Source organism: Agelaius tricolor, unplaced genomic scaffold (assembly GCF_023055355.1).
Source record: "Agelaius tricolor isolate 1412-34295 unplaced genomic scaffold, bAgeTri1.0.p SCAF_10, whole genome shotgun sequence".
NCBI lineage: Eukaryota > Metazoa > Chordata > Aves > Passeriformes > Icteridae > Agelaius > Agelaius tricolor.
This window is the reverse complement of record NW_027269270.1, coordinates 17,632,598-17,658,313: the sequence shown is the minus strand read 5'-3', so window position 1 is coordinate 17,658,313 and position 25,716 is coordinate 17,632,598. Positions and strand designations below refer to the sequence as shown.

At 38.2% G+C, this 25,716-nt stretch overlaps 1 protein-coding gene across 5 annotated transcripts in view; it reads right to left on the bottom strand.

Moving 5' to 3' along the window:
- Positions 1–25,716, bottom strand: part of LOC139593719 (sodium channel protein type 1 subunit alpha) — an 89,550-nt gene that overhangs the window by 46,106 nt on the left and 17,728 nt on the right. For 3 of the 5 annotated variants that reach the window (XM_071434983.1, XM_071434986.1, XM_071434985.1), the window contains 6 exons: positions 17,172–17,487; positions 10,468–10,585; positions 6,067–6,157; positions 5,238–5,366; positions 4,435–4,526; positions 3,245–3,517 (listed from right to left, as the gene is read on the bottom strand). In XM_071434983.1, the coding sequence (XP_071291084.1) occupies positions 3,245–3,517; positions 4,435–4,526; positions 5,238–5,366; positions 6,067–6,157; positions 10,468–10,585; positions 17,172–17,435 (967 nt within the window). In that variant the 5' untranslated portion in view covers positions 17,436–17,487. Of the gene's footprint in view, positions 1–3,244; positions 3,518–4,434; positions 4,527–4,624; positions 4,717–5,237; positions 5,367–6,066; positions 6,158–10,467; positions 10,586–17,171; positions 17,488–25,716 lie in introns of all 5 variants that reach the window. The other 2 variants (XM_071434984.1, XM_071434988.1) reach the window with 1 other exon arrangement.

Here is a 25,716-nt window from a genome sequence, read left to right as displayed (position 1 = left end):
TGGCTCCAACACTTCTGAATCACAGCAGCCTCAGAATCAGGGTGGTACCTTTTTTGCTTTCTGAGACCATTTAAACCTCATGTTGGATTTCTTTGCCATTTAACTGTCCCGTTAGATTCCCTTAAAATTATATCCTTTGAAAATGAGTGCAGCTGAGTTTCAGCTTGACTCTGCCTGTGCTGCCCAAGCCAGGCTACTACAGGCACTAAGGAATTCTGAGTCTGAGGAGGTGTCACAAGCTGCTGGCTCAGCACATATTGATTTGCTGCAGAAGGGAAACAGTACCTGGGCCAGCCTCATCACTCCATCCTGTGAGCAAAATTCACCATTTGGAAAAGTGAGTCTTTAAGCTGTAAGTAGACCTTGTTCTGACACTTTGCAAAGGACTAATTTTCAGTGTCTAATGATGTATCCATATCTCACAGGGAACAATCCCCTGTGCTGCGCCAATAGCACAGCCCTGTGTGTGGCTGCTGTCACTCTGGGCTGGTGTGCATTGCAGAGCTGCTCCGTGCTGAAGCACGGCTGTAAACAGAAAGCTGACAGGATGCTGGACACAGCTGACCCTTAGGAAGCAAATTTTATTCTGCCTTATGTCAGCTAATCATGATTAAAACATGCTGGAACATAGCAGCTTGTTGGGAAGAGTTCAAAGCTGCCTTGATGCGGTTTACATGGAGCAGTCAGTCCTGATCAGCACTGCAGCAGCTGAGCTGAGCTGCTACAGCAGCTCTGCATTCAGGTTCTGTGCTTCAGAGAAGATGTGCCCTGCAAGACTGCTTCTCTTTCCAGCTCCACAGAAACCAGAGCCACACAGGCTTTTTCTGAGTGCACTGATACACTTGGGCAAGTGCTCAAAATATTATCATAATAGGAAAATTTTTATAACACACAAGCTGAGCAGTATAAGCATGTATACCAAAGATAAGTGAAAAATTCCTCATTACACCAAGGGTGTAAGCTTGGCTCCTGTTTAATTGATTGGGAAATGGGAAAAGCTCCCTGATAGGTGAGCACCTAACTTCAAGCAAGATTAAAGCTGTTTGAGTAAGCATAGGGTATAATATGAGAAACACAGAGAATAAATGTTATTTCATGAAATAGATTTTGAGATGCTTTTTTTTCAGAAAAAAATTGCTTATGGAAAGAAACCTCAGCTTATCTGGAGCTAAGTTTATCAAAACTCTTATCTTGGAAAAAGAAAAAGGGTGGAGGGGGGAAGAAAGTGCCAGACTCATTAATGACAGGAATGCTTACGTAAAGACCCTCTAAATGGTGTCTCCAAAAATGAGCTCACTGGTAAAATTAGGGCTCACATGCCTTTTTCTGCATAGCATACACAAATAATGGCATCATAACTTCCATAATTCCTACAAAAGACACTGCTATTGCACTGCTCTGAGCTGCAGGTAAAGAACAGCTTATTGCCCTGTGAAGCAGCTGGTTTTTGCATCCTGTCTGCCCACCCACATGCAAAAAGAGAGCAGGAAGCTGTGAGAAGATAATTTTTCTCTTTGAAACTGCTGGTAGGCAAGGAAAACCTTATTAAATTCAAAATAAGACTTGTAATTTCATTATAAATTTCATAATGCATATGAAATTCTGTAAATATACCAAAGGCAGATGTAGCCATTCAATAAAGTATTTCCTGGAACAAATTCAATTAAGCTTTATTTTCAGGGGGCTTCAGGTCTTCTTTAAATCAAATGAAATCAGAACTTAAGTTTATAAATTCTTTGTTAAAAAGTCAGGAAATTAAGTTTGGCCTTGAAGTCTAGGCCTTCATTAGGAGACTGCTTAGACTGTCATACCCCATAGCATGGGATCTCCATGAATTCACATGTTCAAGTAAATTGAGTTTCACAGAAAGATTGGTTTAGGGAATTCAAATTATAATCCATCGTAGTCATTGATTAGCTGTGTGATCACAGTTAGAAGCTGTCTCACTTCTATTCAAAATTTGTCTGCCTTTGACTTGCAGCTGTTGAACCTGTTATATCTCTGCCTGCTAGATCAAAGATATGTCTACGATGAAAATTCTGTTCCCTATGGATTTTTTTTTAACTGTGATCAAATCACCCCTTAAACCTTCTCTTTGATATGCTAAGTAGGCTGAGCTCCTGGTCTATCTTGGTATAAAGCATGTTTTCCAAGCCTTTAATCATTCTGCTCTTTTTTGAACTTCCTCCATTTTTTTCAACTTTCTATCTAAATTGAACTTTATATAGTATTCCGGTAGCAACTGCAGTAATGCTAAATACAGGGGTAATTCTGTCTTCCTGGTCAATAATTTATTTATGTGAACAGGATATTATTTAGCTTTTTGGCTGTAGACATTTAGCCTTAATTAGTCAGTCCTGGCTGCCCTGCAGTGCCTTAGGTGCCTCAGTCTCTATTTTGTTCCAATTGCACTTCTCTATCCTGCCCTTCATTTTCCCTGCAGCCTTACACATAAGCTGCTGTGGCATTGTTTTCCAGAGCCTCTGTGGCACTATTTTTCCTGTGTCCTTCATGTCACTTTTATTCTCATGACATGACACTTGCAAACACACTATTGCCACAGCAGGTGCTCACAGGAAGGAATTGTCTCTGGTGTGAGATTCATCTCTTTTTCTCCTCCTTTTTTCTATTCTTTGCTTGTGGCTTTATATTAAGTGACCTAATAACGTGCATGTACAAGCTTAAAAACTAGGCAGCCGTGCAGCACCCATTCTGATCAAAGGGCACTCCAATTAGTGCTAATAGCACTGTAAGAAGGAGCAAGCTCTAGGGAATTTGAGGAGATGATAATAAAAATCACAGAGATGCTGTGGGAAAAGTGTTGTGGTCACTGCTGCACTGGAAAGGATACCCAAGTGAGGAGACTCATCTAGAGACCCCACGACTTCTCTTCTGGTCACTGTAATATCTTTTCTATGTCTCTCTCCCCTTTAGTTCTTAATTTACATCTACAGTCTCTGCAAACCTGTCTCACAACATGAACTGTGAGCATTAAATTTTAAGACTTTTCTGTCTCAGGGGAGATGAGAATTTGGCAGATGGAGTTGACAAAAAGAGCTATTCCAAGCAGCAAGACCATGTTCCTTGCTCCCTCTTCCATGCAGGCCTTTAGAGCAGACGTATGAGAGAGAAAATATTTCTCTGACTCTGTCTTAACAAAATGTATTGTCCCTTCCCCTCCTTCCTTCTAAGAACTGGGTCAGCCACAAACCACTTCAGTGAGAATTCTGCAGACAATACTTACTTTCATCTTCAATGTACCCCTTCCAGTCAAATGGAGTCACTGTTGAATTAAGCAATGTACCATTTTCACCTATGGTGCTGTTTAGCTGGGAAGTAATATTTGTTTCCAAAGTAAAATTTTCTGGAGGCCACTGCAGGCATTTATTCCTCAGGTTGCCCATGAACAGCTGCAGCCCTATCAGTGCAAATACACTCAGACAAAACACAGTCAGGATCATGACATCTGAGAGCTTCTTCACAGACTGAATCAGGGCTCCTACAATAGTCTTCAGGCCTGCAAATGGAAAGGAGTTTTTATTCTGATGTCGGAAACTTTTTCAAAGCACAAAATTTACAATGTCTCCCAGAAAAGTTATAGATTTCATGCAGAAGCCCAAATACATGATTGTAATGTCTGTGAAACAACATTTTTGTGAAGAGCTTTTTCTCTTGTGAAAATGAATAAACAGCTGAAATTTATGTCCACTTGAAACTGTGAATGGAATGAGTTGCATATATTTCAAAACAACTTGTTTCAATGATAAAACAAGCAATTATTTTTTATTCATGCTGTACACTGATCTCAGGTAAACATCTTTCTTTTCATTTGTCAATACATCTTGCTCCAAACCTTTACTACTATCAGTTTTATAACATGCTACTTTTAGAAGACAGTAGTAAAAAGCCTGTTCAACAATAAAAAGGATTCAAATTTAATGCTATAAAACTGGAAATGGTTTGGAAAATTGTAGATTTTTAAGATAATAAATCCCCCATGCAACACCCATGCTATTCTTTATTATCTTATTCCTTCATCTTCTTTGTAAGTCAACATTTCAAACAGTTTTATTTTTCAGACACAGATATTCACGAAAAATACCACATAACGTCATGTAGGTAGGATACACATGGGTAAGAAAACTTTAGGGTTACTAATACTCATTGAATGTGGAGAAGAAAGCTTGACGTCATACGATGCAAACCACACACACTGTGTACTGCAATGTCTCATGCAAGAATCTGTTAAACTCAAAGGCTGATTTCAAAAGGAAAATGCTCATTTTCAAAAGCAATGAATCAGAGATTTCAGTAAATCCTGATATCTTCTGATTCCTGCTTTTTTTTGTGGAAAGAAATAAGATTTATATTTAAAAAATATGAATTCTGTTTCATTGAATTAAAGTCAGCCTCAGTGTTTAACCTCGCTCTCACCTGGAATGACTGATATTGTTTTCAAAGCTCGGAGAACTCTGAATGTTCTCAACGCTGAGACATTGCCCAGGTCCACAAACTCTGTCACATATCTGTAATAGGGGAGTTCACACACAAACACAATGACAGGATAAAAAGGAACAGTTGGGAGGTAAAAGGGGCCTAACACCTTACACCAGTTACTTCTTACCTGGAATTACAGAAATAGTTTTCAAAGCTCTCAATACTCTGAAAGTTCGAAGAGCTGAAACATTGCCTAGGTTTACAAATTCTGTTACATACCTGTAGGATTAAATCACAGTTATTCAGAATTTAGGCAAAGTTTATGCTACTTACTTGGGTCTTTCATCAAGACCGCTTTGGCGTTTTTAGCAAAAACTTAAACAGCAACAGTCAGAGGTTTACCTTTCACTGCAGTTTGCCTTGCATCAATATACTTTCAGAGCCTTCAGCTAAATTAAATGTCTCTGAAATGTATCACACTGATTTTACTTTGAAAGCCTAAAATTTATCTAGACTAGATTGGTAAGTTTGGAGAATGAAGTCAAAGGGAAGCTCCTTTTCTGCTCAGAAAAAAAAAAAAAGCAGGACATGAAATTAGCCTCTCTAATACTAGCTGTACTAATGGCTTCTGCAGTATTTATGTTTACATCAAAATACGCATTTTTGAAAGTGAAAATTGTTTTAGACAAAAGTAAGTCCATAAAAGAATTTCCATTTAACAAAATTGGTATGTATCGATACTAATTTCATGCCCTTTTTGCCCTTCTCTTTCCAAGAAAAAGCAAAAAACAAGAACTTACGCAAAGGTAATGACAGTGAAATCAAGCCAGTTCCACGGATCTCGAAGAAAAGTAAAATCTTCTAAGCAAAAGCCCCTTGCAATGATTTTTATTAGTGACTCAAATGTGTAAATGCCAGTGAAAGTATACCTGAAAAATACAGGAAAATTTAATCAAAATCAGTAGCAATATTTTACAGTGGTATTATGAGAGAAATGTGATGATCAAATGAGTTTTTTATTTCACAGCCAGATAAAAAAATACAGTAATCTTGTATATAAATAAAAATAAATAAATTTATCAAATAAATAACAGATTAAAATTCATAGGTGACATTCAGTTTAAAAGTATACACTACTAGGTCCTTTACTGTTGAGTGAGAAAGCTGTGAGCATAAGTTACTGGATACTGAGTCACCAACATGTAAAACACCTGGTCTTGGCTCTAAAGAGGGAAGGATGCAAGTGTGCACTGAATTCTCATTCTCACTTCAGTAATACTTTTGCTTGTATGCTGCTCTTAACTGACATGAACATTGAAGTGCCCACGGTTCTTCTACTAATGCAATGGTGTAAGGTAGGGTAAAAACAATGGGTAGGGCTAAACCATGGAGAAAACTAGTGGAATCTCAGTAGAATGCTATCTGTAAACTATTTTCATGGTTTTTCTACCCAATTGTTCTATTAGAATGAGATTCAAATAATTATTCAACATTTCTGCATCGTTCAGAGAGGAAATAGTCATAGTGCCTCATGATAGCTCCTGCTAGCACATCTTGCACTGCAGTTACTGGCATGGTAACTCCTAGAGGAACAGACAAAGATATATATTGAAATAATTTGCAACTTACTCTACATTCTTTGTCCAGTCTGGAGGGTTACTCATGGTCATAAATACACAGTTGGTCAAAATAGTGCACATGATAAGCATGCTGAATAATGTAGGTACAGTTAAGGAAAACACAGTAGCCATTCACACAATATCACATCAGCCATGGTTTAGGTACAGTAAAATACTGCCACTTTCACAAAACTTTTAGGCTTTGGTAAACACTGACATACACTTTGCTTAACCTTGTATTTTTCACTTTAGTACATTAGACTTTAATATTGGTCTCGATTTGTTGACACTGATGTTGCTTTGCTGGTGTCTTGATATTTTGTTTTCAGCTGGTCCTGAAAGGAGATGGCTCTCACACCCTGAGAGATAACATGAGTTGAGCAACTGCCAAAACCCAAATAACTTGCAGGAATACACAGTTTGCCTTAAGTACTTGGCATGACTGAATAAGTGTTAGTCCTTCACTTCTACAGGCTTGGTACTAAAGAGCTGGCATATGCAAGGGGAAAAAAAGTTTCCTCTATTTACCCAGAGTCAGAGCTGAGCTGAGTCACTACCCAGCACACCCAGTCTGTTGAAACCACAGAAATAAAACATAGAATAAAGTTTTTAGTTGCTGAAGTGAGTGCATTCAATGTTTTCCTAACACCAGCTTAATGCTTCAATCAGTGAACAGAAATCCATAGATAGCTCAGTGAATAGTTTTCTAGTACTACTTTTTGTCTCTCTCAAAACCCAGCAAAATCAGTGTATCTGTTTCTACTAATGCTATAATTTGAAAATGCTTCAATAGTTGCATGAATTGCTTGAAAAGCATAGAAAACTGGTGAAGATTAGAATGAAATTAATTTTTACTTGATGTGCCAGCAAGAAACATTTAGGCACTCTGGGACTATGAAATCCAGACTAACAGCTCAGAGGGGCTGGTTCTAGGGAGGTGGAATAATCTACTGGGGCTTCATAATATTCAATGCAATGTTCTTTGTCCACCAGATCACTGCCTTTTCAGACAGTGCAGTTCTTCCCTTTTTGTGGCAATAACCTCAATTCAAACATTTGGAAATACTGAAGTAACCAAACTAGACAAAAACCTGGCTCAAAATGGCCACATGAGGGCAGCAAAAAATAAGCGCTGCTACACATTTAGACCAAATGGTTAACTTATTTTTCCTCTAGTCATCTCTCTAAATTATTTATTCCTTAAAACTCCTTGCATCACCATATCTGGAAAAGAAAAGTTTAAACTAAAGAAAGCTCTTCACAGCTAAACTTGTATCTGAGAGCCCAGGATTTAATTTTTTTTAAAATCAAATAGATAGCACTTGATTGTTTTGGGTATATTTTTATACCATAAAGAAAAACAAAATGAAAAAAGAAAAATAGCACCACGATCTAAACTTCTCAGAAAATTCTGCAATCATTAAGATCTTTGCTTAGAGCAGCTGAAAATTCAAACTTTAGCATAACTTTTCAATAAACACTCAGATCAAAGGGAAGGAATTAGCTGCCTGATTCTCACAGAAAGGTGCGTGCCCTTTGCCTAAATGGCTGATCCAGCAGTGGACATTTTGGTATATTTCAGTAATTGACTTAACTAGTTTTGAAGATCATGTCTCCATACAAACTCTGTAGAGTAAAAATCTTAGAATAAATTATTAGAATGTATTACAGTGTTTGTCATCACAATCCATAGACAGGTCTAAAGAGCCTGTTTTAATTTAATTAGGAAATTCCTTTAAATATAGAGAATCCATTTTGAGTCCAAGTTGGAGATGCCTGGCTGCAGTTTCAGTCATCTCATGAAAGAGTTAGAAGCGCAATGTGCTCTTAGGAGAGCTGAGGTTTTACCCCTGTGCAGTGTGCTGTGTGCTTACAGCTCAGTACCATGGCACCACTCATAACAAGGGCCACAGGTAGGTCCTTGCACGTTGCTCACTCTTTACAAAACCTGCCACATCTGGGAGCCAAAAGTCACCAAAGTGCTGTTCACTCTGAAAGGGGGCAGATGATCATTAAGGGCTAAAATACTTAGACATACAGACTGACCATTTCTCTTATGGCAATCTCAAATGTAACTGTCACATTCAATGTCTGTGCATCTCTCCTGTCCTATCCCACATTTTGAGTGATTGATTTACAAGCTCAATATTCCCTTAATTTACTATTTTTTGTTCTATAACAATTCAACTATACTCATAGACAAAAAAATCTGATCTGTGATGACTTCTTCATGGAACTGTACTGCCTTTTTCCCATACAGGCATGCAGAGGCACCACACAGCCTCAAGCTGATCAATTACAGGAGCAGCTGAAGTCTCTCATCGACTGTGTGGATTGGTGGAAGATGAAACAATTGGGAAAAAACCAAATATTGCCAACTGGTTTCACAGATACTGTCTGGCAGTCAGGCCACACTGAGGAATACTGTAATTTAGGCTTCCAGAGCCTTGCACAGGAGCACTTACCCATTTTCTCTAGAGCACCTCCCCAATTCTTTCTAACAGAACTCTCTAACACTCTGCAGCTCCAACCACTGCCACCTCCCTTTTTTTGGCTGCTCAACACTCTACTTATTCTCACCTTTTCATTCTTTCCTATTAATTGCCAAAGCCTGGCCATCTCCCATCACTCTTGTGCTGCCTCCTCAGTTCCATGTTCTGCCTTAAGTCTAGTCAGGCAGGCAAAAGAGAAGAGGGAAAAAAAAAAAAGCAGACTACCAGGAGATGAGTCAGCAAAGAGAAACTCATGCTGTTACCAGTTTCTGCATTCAGTACTGGCAGTGAGAATAATTGCAGGGAAAGTCTGGGAGCACTGGAAAGAGACACACTCTGTTTCTCTGCAGGGCAGCAACATCTGCTCACATGTCTGGGCACATGTGATCAGAGCACCTTATACAGAGGTTCAGAGAATTTGGAGGACAGACAGATGAAGGTTTTCTAACCAATGTGCTAGTTTAATTGTGCTCAGCACTTGCCTTTAATTACACTGAAAGTTAAAGGCACATTTCTGTTACAAAGGCCAAAATGCCAAACACCTGCCACAAAATGTGGAGGAAATAGACTTTTTCTATAAAAATTAGAAGATTATTAAAAATAATAATAAATTTTACCCCTCATCTTTTTTTTGTAGGTAGCTAATCCTGTATAAGCAGCTGGGATTTGAACTGTTAAAAGGAACTTATTTAATGTTTCTTAGTTAAAACACTTTAATATTTGCAGTGTTTGTACTATAATGAATAATATTTAAAAAATAGAAAATTAGAGAACCTGCACATCTATTCTTATGTTTTAGATTAAATAAAACCAATCCTATGCCTATATCTAAGATAAGAATAGCTACTGCAATAGTAAGAAGAAATCAGTCCATATACTGAAAGAAAACCTTTTCCTATGATAAATTACATCATCAGTTCATAGATGGAAGGAAAAATACTGAAATTAAATATTGTCTATTGGAATTTCTTTTGTTCTTACTGTCAGCAAGACCAGCTGGATACTCTTTGAAGACAATTAGCAGAAACTTAAAACCATGACCAAACTCAGAAACCAATATGGCAGTGAAAAGCATTGCCCACAACTCAGCCAGATGCAATGTTGGAAGGTATTGCAAACCAGTGTCATGTGAAGGGATGAGCATTCATTGGAGGCTGCAATCTGACAGAATTTGGCTGTGTTTTCTCACCATCACCACCACTGTGTCTGCAGGGCTCTGTCAGCTCCCTTAGCTACTGTCCCCAAATGCTCCCTAACTCCTCTCCAGCCTGACACCCTCTCCTTCTCTCACACTGCTTTAACTTCCCAGGAGTTCAGAGTAAAAGGTGTTCTGAGCCAGCAACCATCAGCCTTGTTTCTTGCTTTTTCCAAAGACTTAGAAAATTCTGTCAGCAGTCTCTCTAATAAGGCTGCTGCCTTTCACTGCTTGTTCAATGTTCAAAGTCTTACTGTCACACTGAAATTTTCATTTGATAACTACATTTCTCAGTCCTGAGGTTCTGCAAAAAAACCAACTGCACCAAAACATCAGCCACTAGAAATTCCCATCATCCTGTTAGGACCATCAGGCAGCTATCCCCCATATCAGTCTAAAACTTTACCTTGTGCACCATCCCATCAGTCATGGTCCCCCAGTCTGTCCACCATCTGCATGTACAGATGCTTTGCAAACTGCCTGCAGAAATGCTGCCTGTGCTTTCTGGCAATGTATTAAATTTGGCAGAGGCTTATGGTGCAACTGGGAGGGTTTGGGAATGTGAGAACCAGCGTGCATGGGCCAGGCTTCAGGCACACTGCTGCAGCAGACTGGAGAGTTGATCTTGAGGATAGCCCCAGAAGGACCCTGTACCTTAATTTATTATGAAATCATTATCTTTTTTCTTCATTTCATTTTGAGCAACCACTAAAAAAAGGATATGAATGTACCAAAATTTTAATAGCTATTTTTCTAAGAGGGTTGAAGGGTGTTAAAATGTACAGGGCAGAGGTGGCACTGAATCGGAAGATTGCCTTCCCTTTATTCAATACTATAAAGGTCTGAAAAAGAGAAAGAAAAGACATTTTATCAGAGTTTGTACACTGTATATTCTCATTTTAAAACTGTTACAAGTAAACAATCACCAAAATTGTAAATTTTTGAACAGATAACACAAAAATCACAAAAATTTTTCAAATAAAAATTATTTCCAGTACTTACCTGATGAATCTAACATATGAAAATGCAATAAATTCAGTTCATTAATGTTTTTGCATTGATTCTCCATTAAACAGACTCAGTAAAGTAATATTCCTTTTCATGTGTTTCTTGTAATTAAAGATGCATAAATTATTAACTGAAATTGTAATTTTATTTATGCTTTACCCCAGAAAACTCTCACTGTTTGAAATAGCACAAGCAGGGTGTGGTGGTGCATTCCACCCTATTTTTGGGCTTTATTTAGTCTTACTAACTAGAAATCCTTCTGGAAACTGATTTATTAGACTATCCACTTGTTTAATTTTTGGAGTTTTGTGTTAAGGAGAGAGGGAAATAGCAGTAACATACACAGCCATATTTAGGTGGGTCTCTGAGTACTGGAAATCTGACTATACCTTACTGGAGGAGAGCAAGAGATAATCCCAAATGATCCTCTTGCATAGTTGTGGTTTCCAGCTGTGAAAATTTCCCAGAAAACACATTCTTTTAAAATTTAACTTTTAATATTTATGGAACTAATCAAATTTAGAGAAACTTGTAGGCATTCAAGCCTTACTTCAGAGAATTTTAGAAGACTCTGTAGGTTAAATGTCTTAAATAAATCCATGAGCCAAAGATAAACAGTATGAGAGCAAACCCTGCAAACACTGCTGTGCTCCCCTGCAGGATATGATGGCTGCACCTGCCCTAACACTACAGCACACAAAATGGGGGCTGTCAGGTTCTTTTTTGTCACTAAGGTACTCTTCAACTGCAAGATCAATCAGAAGAGAATGAAAAACAGTGCAGAAGGAAGGAAGGTTCAGTAACTCAGATGAAATCTGCATCTAGTGAAAGGGACGATGCAAGAATAATAACCTAAATTCAAATGAAATTACAGGAAAATTTCTAAAATTTTTTTTTCATTTTTTGTTTTTTGCATTTTCAGAGTTGCGTATTTTGCACATAAGCTATGAGAAAGCCTTCCTGATTTTTGTTAAGTTGCTGATGAAATGAGCTGTAAGCTAGAATTCCAGTGGAAGTGTGGGCAGGGGTATGTTGGCTTCATCTGGTGTCCATGACATCAAGTATTGCTTCAAGACTGTAAGCAGTGAACTACATGACTGTTTCCAGGAAGGCTGGAAGACTGGGAATATGCCAAGGAGGTTCAAGGAGGACAATGCTTCAGTCTGCTGAGATTTGGAAAGTCTAGAACTGTGAAGTATAGATATGAATGTCTAGAAGCCCACAGGAAGTGGAGAGAGATGTGGAGATGGGGCTTTACTGAAGACAGAGGAGAAGCAAGGATTAAACTGTGAGGAAAAGCTGCTCCAGTCCCAGTGGCTTCTTCCCTGAGCTGTGGCCCCATCACAGCTCTACACAGAACACCTTCTCCTACAAACCAACCCCCAGGAGTAAGGGACACTACCAGGCAGACTTTACTCTGTCTTGAGTACAAACTCAAGATGTGTAGGAATGTATAAGATATGTATATGATTTCCCACTTCTGCAGAGAAATGGAGAAACTGCATGTGAAGCTGAGGACAGCCTGAGCTAATGTTTCCAAATTACACATCCAGTCTGGGCTTACAGGTAACAGCCTGCAGGTGACCTGACCTTACATGAAGCTTCCATTTCAACTGCTGAAGCAACCAGCCAGATGAATGACTTTTTGGCACAATGTTTTAAAGCCTCACACCCCAAGGGGGAAGGTGAATTTCCTCTGCCAGGTCTGTCCCCAGCCCCCAGGACTCACATCTCAGACGCCTCCAACTCATGCTCTTTTTTGTATTATGAGGTAGTTGACAAAATGCAATAAAAATCACACTTCCTACTAACTCTGTATTTAAGACTACTGCACCTTCATTTAGTCAACCTACATTTTAAAAAAAATCTTTGAACACAAGCATATTAAACATACATCTATTTTCTAACATGCCTTATGGAAAATAACAGCACGCTGGCACAGTTCCAGTTTCAGTTGGAAGCTGCTGCTATTTTAGCTGTTCTACTTTCTGCTGCCCTGCATAAGCAGAACCAACAAGACATAAATTCCCTACCTCAGTTTTAATTTTTCACTGAAAGCATCTTTGTGACTTGGGCTTTCAGAATGACTTTGTTGGTCCTCTAACTTCTAGCCTTAAATATGAATTAAAACTGTACTTTATTTATGAAGGAGAATTTTCATTAAAAACTACAGGTAAGAGCTGATATGCCCTATGTAAGCTCCCTGCTATGCCTGCTAAATCTCCCTCCACTCTCAACCCACATGAAAGCCAATGTGTAGGCAGTGTGGATGAACATGAAGAATTGTACCCAAAGCTGTCAGGACAAAGTAGACATACACTAAGAAAAGCTAGATAAATTCTAAATAAATTGAAACATGAATGCTTTTATATGAAGGATTATGTATAGATTTCAGGCCTTATGTTTTATTCATTTTTATAAAGGCACAAAATTGACTCACACTCAAAGTGTTGGAGTGTGAATATAAATTCAGAGTTCCCTGAAAGGAAGTCCCTGATTTTCTGCTTTTGCATCTGTAACATAAAACTCAATCCATCTTCTGCCATATTGAAATAAAGCCAGAAACTGAATTCTTAGCAGAGCAAAGGAGGAGGAGGAGTGTTTTGAGAAGATGTAGCTAAGAGAGAAGAGTCAACACTGAATAAAGATAAGGTCTCTGAGAACCTCTTGGGATAAGGAGTTCCCAAAACCTTATTTCTCCTCTCCTTCCTCCTAGTTAGCTTTAAATGTAGTTTCTGGAAGGCTAGATTTAGTGCACTTTCTGCTAGCTCACTGCATTTCCACCTTCTGAAAGACAGGAGCAGATACAACACTGAGCTCGGTGCTCAGGGTCTCTGGAAAAGCTCTTGCAGCAGCTGGAACAGGACACTCATGGCATAGGAGAAGTTTCCATTTCTTGGGTTTGTTGTTATCTTTTGAAACAATGTTTTCTAGCAAGTCCTTTTTTGCTTTGCTAGAACTTTTCACTTAAAAATTATTTCACAACTATGAACATATCCAAAATCACTAGTGCATTCAGCTTTGCTGGTGTAATAAATTGAAGCAATTTTACAGAATCTTTTTGGGTTTTTTGCAGCCCAAGACTCATCTGGGAAACCCAGGAGTTAGTGATTTGATGAGATTAGGGACTGATATCAAATGCCAGGAGAAAAGGAGGCATCTTTGCTGACAGACATCATTCAGATCCTTCTGGCAAGAGGCAGGGCATGGAGTGGCAATAAACTATCACAGCAGGAGGAAAGTGAAATTTTACCCACTTTAGTTCCGTCTATTCTCTGCCTCCTCTTTAATGCAGCAGCCTAGGTTCAGAGGAAAAGAGCCAGCCCTTAAAGTGTGAAACCAAGTGGACCAGACTTTGATTCAGGCCTGCAGGTCAGGATCTTAGGGGATTCCAGCTGCTCTGTTCTCTACAGACAATGCAGTGAACATTGCTGATCCTCTGAGATGGCAGCCTGAGCATGAGCAGGCAGGCGCTATTGTACTGGGAACACACAGATTTGCACTCATACAGAAGCAGAACACAAAACATGAGTGAACTTCTTGTTCACTTTTAATCAATTTTGGATTAAAAAAAAAAAGAAAAAAAGACCATTGCAACTCTTTAGGATGCTAAATCTCACAGTTCTAAAGACCAGCGTTATAGGCCACCACAGACAGGAGCATTTCAGTATAATGAAATCATAAGTATAGGAGAACATTATTCTATTCTTTTACTATAAAATAATTATGTTTCAAGGGTACAGTTGCTGGCTTTCAGGCTACCTGTGATACAGTGTAAATCAAAAATACTATGAAGTGTGTAAACATGCTATAATGGGCTGTCCTACTGTCAAACAGCAGTTATCAATATTTTCCTTTTCCTTTCAACTTCAGATCAGCATTGAGTACAGATATGTCCTCTTTCATGGTAGGTTTTGCATAGAAGCACACTCACAAAAACATAAGACTATTATACCTATTTGGTAAATGTTTTTTTTTATTTTAAATTTTCATCTCAAGCCTACCTCAGGCACAAATTAGGGCTCTCAAACCAGCTCAAAATATGTATATATTTCTGTCTTATTCTCTATTAAACTGCATGAAATCATGGCACACACAAACCTTTTGCTTAGAAAAAGCAGTCCCAAAGATGGAACATAAAACACTCTAGATGACATTTAAACATTCAGTGCATGAAAAATACAGTGAGCTTGATCAATCTTGGTACAAAGAATAGGGGGAAAAAGAAAAAAAGCAAGTGAGATGCAATATTTGCATATAAGGCAAATGATAGGTGACTTCATTAATGATCCAAGCTTATAATAAAAATATTCCTAAAATTCCTATACAGCTTTTCCAAATAAACATAGTGACCAGTGCTGTGAGCAAACATTTGTGTTCCCTATTTGAAAGTTTGGAAGCCAAATTTTCAGATAGTTTCTGTCAACAAATCAGCTATAGTTTATGCAGAGATCTTAACAGAGCTCTGAAGAAAACAGTGGCATCTGGTAATCCTCTACACTTGCCCTAACCCTTTTTGCAAAGAAGCATTTTCCTTTATTCTGGTGTTTTTCATTAGATCCATGACATTTCAGATGGATGCTTCACCAGGGAGAAACATAACATCTCTAATGATTGCGCAGCAGTTGTCACACTGTCCCTTTGGAGAGGGTGTGCTGATGGACTTGGCTTAACAAGATGGAATTCAGAGAGGGGTAAAGAAGAAGCTGAAATGTAAAACATTACAGAGATAAATACATTGAGCATTCCTATGCATCTTCCTAGAGATGTTTACTCCTGTTACGAGCTTTTCTCAAATTATTTCTCCTTCTGAGACTTGCAGGAGCATCAACTGCTGCCAATAGTTTCAAAATACAAGTGAAACAAAACATAAGTATTTCCAGAATTCACATAGAGCTAGATAATAAAATTTAGAAAGTAGATATTTTAAAGGAAAATGACAGGTGAAAATTGAAATAGATGTTGATTTTCTGTCAGGAACATCTATTTTCCTCTTACTGAAGGAAGAAAAAACAGAGAGAATTGAAGCAGTTGAGAAATTTTTGCCTTAGACTGACAGGGCTGCTTCTTTTTCTGTCCTGCAGAAGATTAAAGCACGTGCATAGAGAGAATACGTGGACTTCAGCAGAAAGAGGAGAATCCCAGAGGGGATGTGTTTGGACCATATATATTTTGTGTGCAAATAAAAAAAAATCTTTCTTTCAAATAGTACAGAAACCTGACTGAATTTGACTCAGCTGGTTTCTCTCCATTTCTTGCAATTCTATCACCAGACCTGGCTGATTTAGTAAGTTTTTGTGAGAAGGGACTGAAGCGACTGAAAGGGTCTTCCATTCCCAAGGGCTTGAGAGGCTCATCTATCAGAGGTCATACCTATCATGTGTCTGTTTTCATTGCCAGAAACATAAGACAGACTGATTTGGCTATAAAGGTCCAGGATGAGCTGTGGGCAGGTAGGGATAAAATACTGTATCATAAACAGACACAATTAGTGCAGAACTCTACGAGGCCTGCTTTTATAGAAACACATCTTTTATCTTTGTAAAAGTAGAACTGTGATTTGAAGATAAATCTTCATATGCTGTGAATGGCAGATAAAGGCTCTTTCAGAGGCACCAGATAATAGAGATAAAAATACTGTTCTTTCACACAGTACTTTCTCTCTTGTCAAAATAGGACTCATAAATCTCATGAAATTTAGCAAGCGGAGACACTTAGAAAACAGTAGTTTGTGAAAGTCAAAATAACTCCTATCTTAATATTGACAGTTTTTACAAACATAGAATCCAGTAATTAAAGTATCACCCAATCTAGCTACAGCTATAGAGCATGAACTTTTTCTGTTGCTTATAGGCTGTGCAGCAGGACCATTCTGAAAGGATTCCAGGCCTGCCCACAGCCAGTTTCACTAAAACTTTAAAATCAGTTTTTATACTCTTTTTGTTACATTCACTGCTTATCTATTTGTTTTCCCATTGATTCCATAAATTTCCTAAGTATTTGCTATCAAAGCAGATTTCTGTGAACAAAATGTTCTATGCATCACTTCACGCTGTCAGTTTTAAATCTGAAGAACCTTAGAGAATTTTGGTGTACTCCGTATGAATGTATGTTCATTTTTAAGAAGCTCACAAAGTATATATGTTTACATAGGTGTTATATATTGCTTGTAATCAAAGATCCCATATTATGCTACAGCTTTGATGTAAGTGTTCCTTTGATATTAAGTCAGTTATATCAAGGAAATAAATTTTGAGGTAAATTAAAAGAAAAGGGTGAAAAGCTAGTAACCATTAAGGCAAATGGCTGAAAATTAACGAACTGATTTAACAAGCTCTATGATCCACTCCAAGAAAATGAAACGAGCATGATAACACACTGCAAACACTGGCACGTGAACAGCATTGATATTAGACTCACTTTTTTATTGATGTAATATGGGTCCATGTCTTCCAAGGGCTCAGACACCATTCCTGGAGGTATGTCACCATATATAAAGGGGAGTGTTTTTCCTGCCTCCAAGTCACTGTTTGGTTTTGGCCCATTTTCATCATCGTCTTTGCGATCTTGTTTGGGGTTCTTGGCTTTTTCTGCAGCAATGCGCTGTTCAATAGCTGCAAGAGACTCTCTAGTGAAGAATTGGAAGCTGTCTGGTCCTGGTGGTACAAGCACTGACTGCTCCATCTTTTCATCCTGCACATTTTAATTACCATTTATTCTTCTGCATAGGAAAATACTAAAAGAAAGCAGAAATAAAATTCAAATAAACATGTTGAAATCACCAAGCAAGAAAGATGTAGCAGTTATTTTCAAGTGCAATTGTTTTTGCTATATTGAATTGTTAAAATACACGATTTGAAAATTATGTAAACAAAGTACACAGTTTAGTCAGCGATTTAGCAATAGTAAGAAGCATTTGTGTTGTTCTTACACTAGTTATTGAAACTGTAAAATTTCTCAGCTTCAGGACTACACTAGTCTTTTACGCCAAATAAGGAAAAGTATGATAGTTAACAATAATCAAATACATTCTTTCCTCATAACTCTAGTTGTGTTATGATCACACTCCTCTGGAATCAATCAGGATTACATTGGCAACTATAAATAGAACAGTTCAACAGAGCTAACACAGAAAATTTCACCAAGATCAGCAAAAGTATCAGAAAACAAGCACTGCAAAACCAGAACTTCCATTTAAAAAAATCAAGTCTGTATATTATGAAGTATTAAAGTAATGATTCCAAATAAATTTTTGTATGGGAAATTATTTTAGATAAGAAGAAGAGTAATTGGCGAGTATTATTTCAGGTTAGCAGTTACTGTGTCTGGTTCTTTATAAAATAGCTGTAACTGGAAAATTCTGGAAGTATTTTAGTATTCATATTTATTTAAACATTGCAATTGCAAAAATAAACCTGTTGGGAAGAAAAGCAAAAAAAAAAAAAGGAAAAAAGAATTGTTAAGACTACAGATTTGGCATCTTCCATGCTGCTGAATAAATTTCTGATGGCACCAGACATACAAATGAAGTGCATATTTGGGCTCACAATGGTGCATATATCCCTCATGCCCGAATGACTTTCAAGCATCAAGGTGCAAGTTTCTCTCCGTAAAAAAATTAAAGTGAGCTGATGTCACACTACACACTAAGCATTCACCCATGTAGACACGCGTGCCAAAACCAGTTCTGTACAGCTTCCCTCCTTTCCAAGGGAAAAGGAATTATACTCTTCTGTCCCCATTGGTGGGAGGGGGGAGGATATAAGAAAATTTACCTCAGCTAAAAGGGATTTAAGATCCTGCCTTTCTCCACATAGAGAGTATCCTCTAGACAGTCCTCAGCTCCCTATGTCATGGTTCTGTTTATTTCTGTGAATTGCCACTTCAGTCACCTAACTATTGAAGTTATAAACTCACTATTTGTACACTCTAACACTGTTTCTTAATGTTCAACCACACCTTGTGGGTACTGGGGAAGAAGGAGAAAAAAACCATCAGCCACATCATTGAATTTTATGATCTCAGACTGATCCCCATGAGGGGCACCATGATTTGGAAGACATATCTTGCACTATTATCCCAATGTCATGGGGGACACAAGCTGTCGGTGGATACCACTTGCTCCATGGGCTTCAGGTAGATACAGAGACAATCAAGCCCTCTTCTCTGCTCAACTTATTTGGCAAAAGAAGGGACTAAGAGCCCCCTCCCCTCCCCTCCCCTCCCCTCCCCTCCCCTCCTCTCCCCTCCCCTCCCCTCCTCTCCCCTCCCCTCCTCTCCCCTCCTCTCCCCTCCTCTCCCCTCCTCTCCCCTCCTCTCCCCTCCTCTCCCCTCCTCTCCCCTCCTCTCCCCTCCTCTCCCCTCCTCTCCCCTCCTCTCCCCTCCTCTCCCCTCCTCTCCCCTCCTCTCCCCTCCTCTCCTCTCCTCTCCTCTCCTCTCCTCTCCTCTCCTCTCCTCTCCTCTCCTCTCCTCTCCTCTCCTCTCCTCTCCTCTCCTCTCCTCTCCTCTCGACCCGAAACCACAGGGTGCTGTGTCAGGATCACCTTTTAGCTCACTGAATGTCCCCACCTGGCATTCAGGACAAGGATTACCTCAGGATTTGCCTGCAGGTGCACAGAAACAAAATGCTTCACAGCCATTAGTTATGTTCCAAAAACATTTGATTCAGCTACTGTGTTTATAGACCAAGTTTAAAATCAGCAAGTGCTGTGGGCTTTTCTAATAATATGTGTATTTCTTTATATAGAAAGGAACTCCACGTTATTTTTCTATAATTAACCCTAGAATGTTCTATGATCTGTCAAATGTGCATGGAGCTAGGTAGCTACACCTTTAGATGTAACTAAATCTAAGTAGGCTGTACTTAACAACATCTTTCAGGAGGCTTTATGAAGATTACCTACTTTTTATCCTCTGCTTAACAGATTAGAGGATGATATCCCAGATACGTTTTCCCCTTCTTCATACATTTCAATGATTATAAATCTTCAGAATTGCAAATAGAAATCTTCTATAAATTTAAAAGTCAATACTAAATACATACATAATCCCAAATCACTTTCATTGCTCATGGCAGTGCTTAACTACTAGGTTTGTATTTCCTTTACTATAGTAAATTGATTTATTCTCACTTATATGTGATGGGGATGGATAAAAATTGATACCAGGCCAATTAATCTACTGCTATCCTTCTGATTTCCACCAGGTGACTTATTAAATATTAATTGAATAAGTTAAGATTGTTTACATGATCCAAATGGGTTTTTTTTTTTCCTTTAGCATAGCACTAGTAATTCAACATAGGAAAAAAAATAAGAATATCCAAAATATTAATTTCTTACCAAGTTCATTCCTAATCTCTTATAAGAAATGAGGATTTTTTCCTTCTACATTTCCATGTCTGTTTGAGTGACCTTCTTATGAGCAATGTGAAGCATTTCAAATTTTGGAAAATAAGGTACTCAGAACATTTGAGAATAGAATCATTGTTTCTTCTGGTATTTCCCAGGCAAAATATATTCACATACACTTAGCAGTGTCCATTGTTGTAAGCCAGATAACTGCAGAGCACACTCAGCGTGCAGGGATGGGACCATCTGCAGACCACAAGCGGAGTAAGTCAGGAGCTGTTCAGCTGCATGTGTGTAAGTGCACAAAGCACAGTGATCTGCCCACGTGTGCCAAGTGTGAGGCAGCCAGAACCACCCTGGATTAGCTCTGCACACACAGAGCAGCTGGTGATACACACACCATCACTGCCCTCCTGGCTGTGAGCTACTGTGCACAAAGAGTCGTTTTAGATCTGTCATTCCTAAGCTATCAAACATCTGTGAGCACCTGTGTATTTTTACAGTCTTCAAATCTCATCTAAATAATTTTTTTAGGCAAAGTAAAGGGACACATTGGAAATAGATGAAGAGATGGTGCCTTGTCAAACAATGATTTCAAATCAGTTACACACTGCTTCTTGAAAAAGTCAATTGAACAATACATAACTCTCAGAAACAGAGACAAGCTTGAACAAGATTATTTCCTAATCTGATATCATCCAGTACTGTCAGCTTGCATTTCCTTCATACCTTCATAACAAGAGTTTCTGAGAATTTGGTCAGGAGGACCTTAGCATCCATGTGGAACTATAGTGCTGCAAACACTTAAACTTCAGCAAGTGAATTTCTTTATATTATCCATACACTTAAATCTGAAACATTCTTTGAAGTTTGGTCTTCTGGTATAACAGCCACTAATTAAAATTTAACTGCTTCAAAATAAAGTAATGAATCTACATGTAAACTCACAGAGCCCAGATCTCTGTGTTATAATAATTTGCATTATTAATTGGCACAGCTTCTCATTACTTTTGATTTATCAATGAGTCACCAGGATTCTTGTCTTCAGCATACCGAATAAATATAATTTACCTTCCTCACAGTGTGGATCTGTGGGAGGAGAGGAAGAAAGTTGTGGGAAGCCACTCCAGTTTTTTATGTGCAGCCTCAGAACCAAGCCTGTGTCTGTCCTGTCTGTCTCAATTATAGGATTACTGCAGGCAGCAAAGGTAGGTAGGATATCCAAGTAACATGCTTGGCAGAAGGGCAGGAATCAGATTGGAATATTGGACCTATACAACTTTTTATGACTCCCTGTAGCTCACATATAAAATTCAATTTAATTCTCATGGACAGCTTTATAAGGGAAACTTGCATATTACCAGACTGATAATAGGATTCTCCCATATCTTTTTTTACCATCTTCTTGATGTTCCCTCTCAGCATGGATAATGCAGATCTGGCACAAGGGCTTGCTTGCATTACATTACTTAGACTTGGATAACTGCATTTATTTAATGCATATTAATTTTAAATAAAGGGTAGGTGCAGTAATACTGCAGACATCAGAATAGGGTACATAGATATGCACTGAGCTATATAAATAAATAATCTGAAATATTGGAAGCAATCAAACAGTACATACCAGTTTAAGTGGAAGTTTATGCTTTGCAGCTGGATATTTCCATTACTTAACCTGACACACAGAAAGGGTTGCTGAAGGGAGTGATGGGGGGAGAGGATGATTGTTTAATTTGCCTCAGAGTTGCAAACAGCCATGGGGTAGCTGTGTGATTCAGGAGGGCAGTTCAGTGCTCAGTCTGGGCTGCCCAACAGCCAGAAAGCAGAACAGACAGGGATAGGAAATGCAGCTCCTCTCTCTGAAATCCACACTGTTGTACCACTGCTTAGCTTACTGTGCAGGAATGAAATCAAGATTAATGGGGTAGAAAGAAGGTGTGAAAGAAAACATGGACTTGGCATCTTAAAGGTAAGCTTTCATTTGGGAAGGCAGTCATGGCTTCTGATCCCTGCTCCTAGAGCTATTTCTCTATTATGCCTAGTAAATTCACTTGAGGAAACTCATTTGAAAATCACCAGAGATACATTAGCTGAGAAGAAAAAATGTACCACTAACTATGGGAAAAGAGGGTTTAGTTCTAGCGTTCACTCACAACCAACTTCTTTAACTCAGGAAGAAAATACAAGCATAAGTTTTGAAAAATAAAGCAAAGTAAAATAATCCAGCCTTCCCCAAGAAGATAACTAGCCAGCAAAATACCCATGCTGGTATGCTCCCAGAGAGCTGCTTGCTGCTACCTTTTCTCCCACTAACACCTAGACTTTCAGTCCTGTCCTTGTGTCTTGTTTAGAGGAAATCAGAAGACCATATGGTGCAGACACAGTATATTATCCATCTCTATTAGTTATATATGTATGCATTGTTAAAATTTTTATTCTCAGTATATTTTGAAATTCAACTGATGTATCTCTAAACCAAAATATAGGTACTAGGCTTGGCTTTAGATTAAAAAGAAATAGCTTGCTTCAGCTTACTGCTTTGCTAGTCTAATTCCAAGTCTAATTAGCTGCAAACTTATTAGTCTTTTTTATTTTAGAAAGTTGAAAAAAACAAAATTAGTTATGCAGCTTCATAGAAAGAAAGAAGGAAAATAATTTAATGGGACAAGTCACAATGCAGCTGCATTAGTACTCCATCTGAGCAAATGCATTTAATGGCTTAGAACTACTGGACTGCTCCCAAGCTGAATGGATTCTCTGCTTACTCTGCTCCTGCAGCATATCTTGTGCAGCAAATGACTGCAGTACAGAGAAGCAATCTTTCTGCTTTCCTCCATTTGATCAGAGCACTGACCCCTTTTACTGGCAATCTACGTTACTAGCTCAAGTTTAATTTTCTTAAATATCTGTTTCTTAAACGTCTGTTTATATTTACCTTAGCAAACATAACAACCTCTTTCTTCAGTTAAAAAAATAAACAAAACCATGCAGGCTATGCAGTGTACATTACATAATGCTACTGATTCATTTGGCATTAAGCTAAAATTGAATTTAAGACAAGATTTAAGTTCTGGTCTTGGCATATTTCCACATTTTGGAAAGAAATAAAAGTTGATGGAAAACAGATTGCTCCATACCCTTTAATGATGCAAAATTTGCAGAGCTAACAAACCCAAAGACATTGCCATACTCAAATTAGTGGGTTGCCTGACCCCATTAACAGCACTCAGGTACTTACTGTCTTATATGGTCAGTGGAAAGGCCAGAAGCCTGAAAGGTATAATAACAAAAATTATTTACTTTCTAACAAAAATTAGGAAGCACAGATTTCATTCTTGAGATTTTCCTGGGTCAAGGAAGCAGATGCAGGAGCAACAGGGACATGTTTAACACACAAGACCACAGGGGAAAGAAACTCAATCATAATTAAGGAAACAAAACAAGTTTCTGCTTTTCATGCACAATGACGGGGCCACTGTGAAGTAATAACCCCCCAGATTGTAGAAACGTGTATTTTTTACACAGCACAGAAGTCCAGACACCATATGAAAGCAACTTTTGAACCTTATCCCCTTGCTTTACAGCCTTTGCACTCAGAGCATGGCCCAGGACATGCCTGTGCAGAGAGGAGGCAGCAGCAGCCCCAGCCCCTGTGTCAGGAGCTGGGCGTCACTGCTAAGTTACTGCAGTGCAGCACCCAAGGGAGGATGCACCTCACACTGCCTGGGAGAGCAGGGAGTGCTCAAGGAATGGCAGCTCTGCAGCCTAGGAAGCTCCACAGCCCCTGCACAACTTTGGGATGGTTCCATGGCCTCAATCCCTTCTGCCTGCCTCAGGTTTTATGAGATGCCACAAATACATGGGCTACATGTGAATTAAGTGTTTTCCAAATGAATTGGTACTCTATATGCTAATGCCATGCAGCAGGTAACACAAGTTTGTAAACAACTGACATTTGCATTTCTGTTTATGTGGGGAAGGCGCTGCACCTTTGTCACTGGCATCTTCTGATCCTGCTAAGGCAACTCCTCTGCAGTTCTCCCCTCATGTCCCTCTGCATTTTGTGATTCTGAACACACAAACCACTTTTACCAACAATAAGAGGATTCTGGTGTTTCCTAGTAAGCTTCTTTGAACTTAACAATTACCTAATAATATGTGAGAAATGGCTTATTCCCAGATTGGCAATTTTGCTTTACAGAAGCATAATTAATATTTGTTCTTACAGATACAATTTTAGTTCACTTCAAAAATTATTTTATATATTTTAATGTAGTTCTCAAAATAAAAATAAAATTTAAAAAAGTCATATCACTGCTGTAAAGAAACTTCTTCCAAAACACAGACCTGTTAAAAACAAACAAGTAAATGACTCTCACCAATATCCTGATCAGGTTTGAACTGATTTTTAACAAACTTTGAATTAACAATGATAGTCCCACGTAATTTTGGAAAGTTTTCATTCCGTGGACACTCATGAGGTCCTGATGTCGCAGCCTTGTGTCCAGGCATGTCTATACATGATGTGGACTAGAGACATGACAATGCTCAAGCCCTGGCACCTTGTCCCCTAGAGGTGGTATAGTTGCAGAGTTTGTTTACTCTATTGAATATTAGATATTTAGCTTGTTTTAACATCTAAAACATCTTAGCTCCTACATGGCACTCAGTATTTTCAGTAGCAGATTTTCAGTTGCATAAAATCTTGAAAATTCCTAGAAAAAACAAAATGTTTATTGGTATTACATGGTTAACTACAAGCAGCAGCAGAAACATCTGCTGCCATCCTTTGAGCAATGCAATATTGGAAAAAGCTTCAGATTTGCCAAGAAAGGCAGGACCTGGGAATTAGTAATTCTGCAGAATCAGCAGTTTGAAAGCCATTGAGTGAAGACTGTTAGCCCCACTGACTTTCACTTAAAAGCAAAGATTTCAAGGGTGTTTTGTCTTTTGAGATACTGGTGATTTTCCAGTAATTTAATATTTTATGGTCTAATAAATGTTCAGGATGTTAAGTTGATTTTTGATGGAAGTGTAAAGATATAATAAATAATCCAGTCAAATGCCAAGAGCAGTATGATTATAGACTAAGAAATCTAGTGCTATTGGAACTTTGAAAATTTTTTAAATCCTATTATTGGTCAAGAGAAACAATTAAAGAAATATGCTTCTTTAAAATAAATAAGAATACATTATGTGCAGGAACTTCAAATGTTTAGAATGAACTTAATGCTATAAATGTACTGAGAAAACAGACAAGATGTAAAACTAAGATAATATCACCAGATACCATTTGTTATTCAAAACTGGAAAACCATTCATTAGAAATATCTGAAATATTGATATATACTTATAAAGAGCATAAAGGTTAACAAATTTTGAAGCAAAACATCCAGTCATTCAAATTCTGAGCCACTTTCTGGTAGTTTTCTGAAGATCAGATAATTGGCTGAAAGCAAGCAACACTTACTTTATCAAATACAGCATTAAGCTATGTGGTTAAACATGGAATTGTAGTGCACATTTAGTGATTATTTTGCAAAGAAGCTATTCTCAAATATAGGTACAGAAATATAAAAAAAGGAAAGAGGTTTGAGGTCTATAGTTTTTTATAA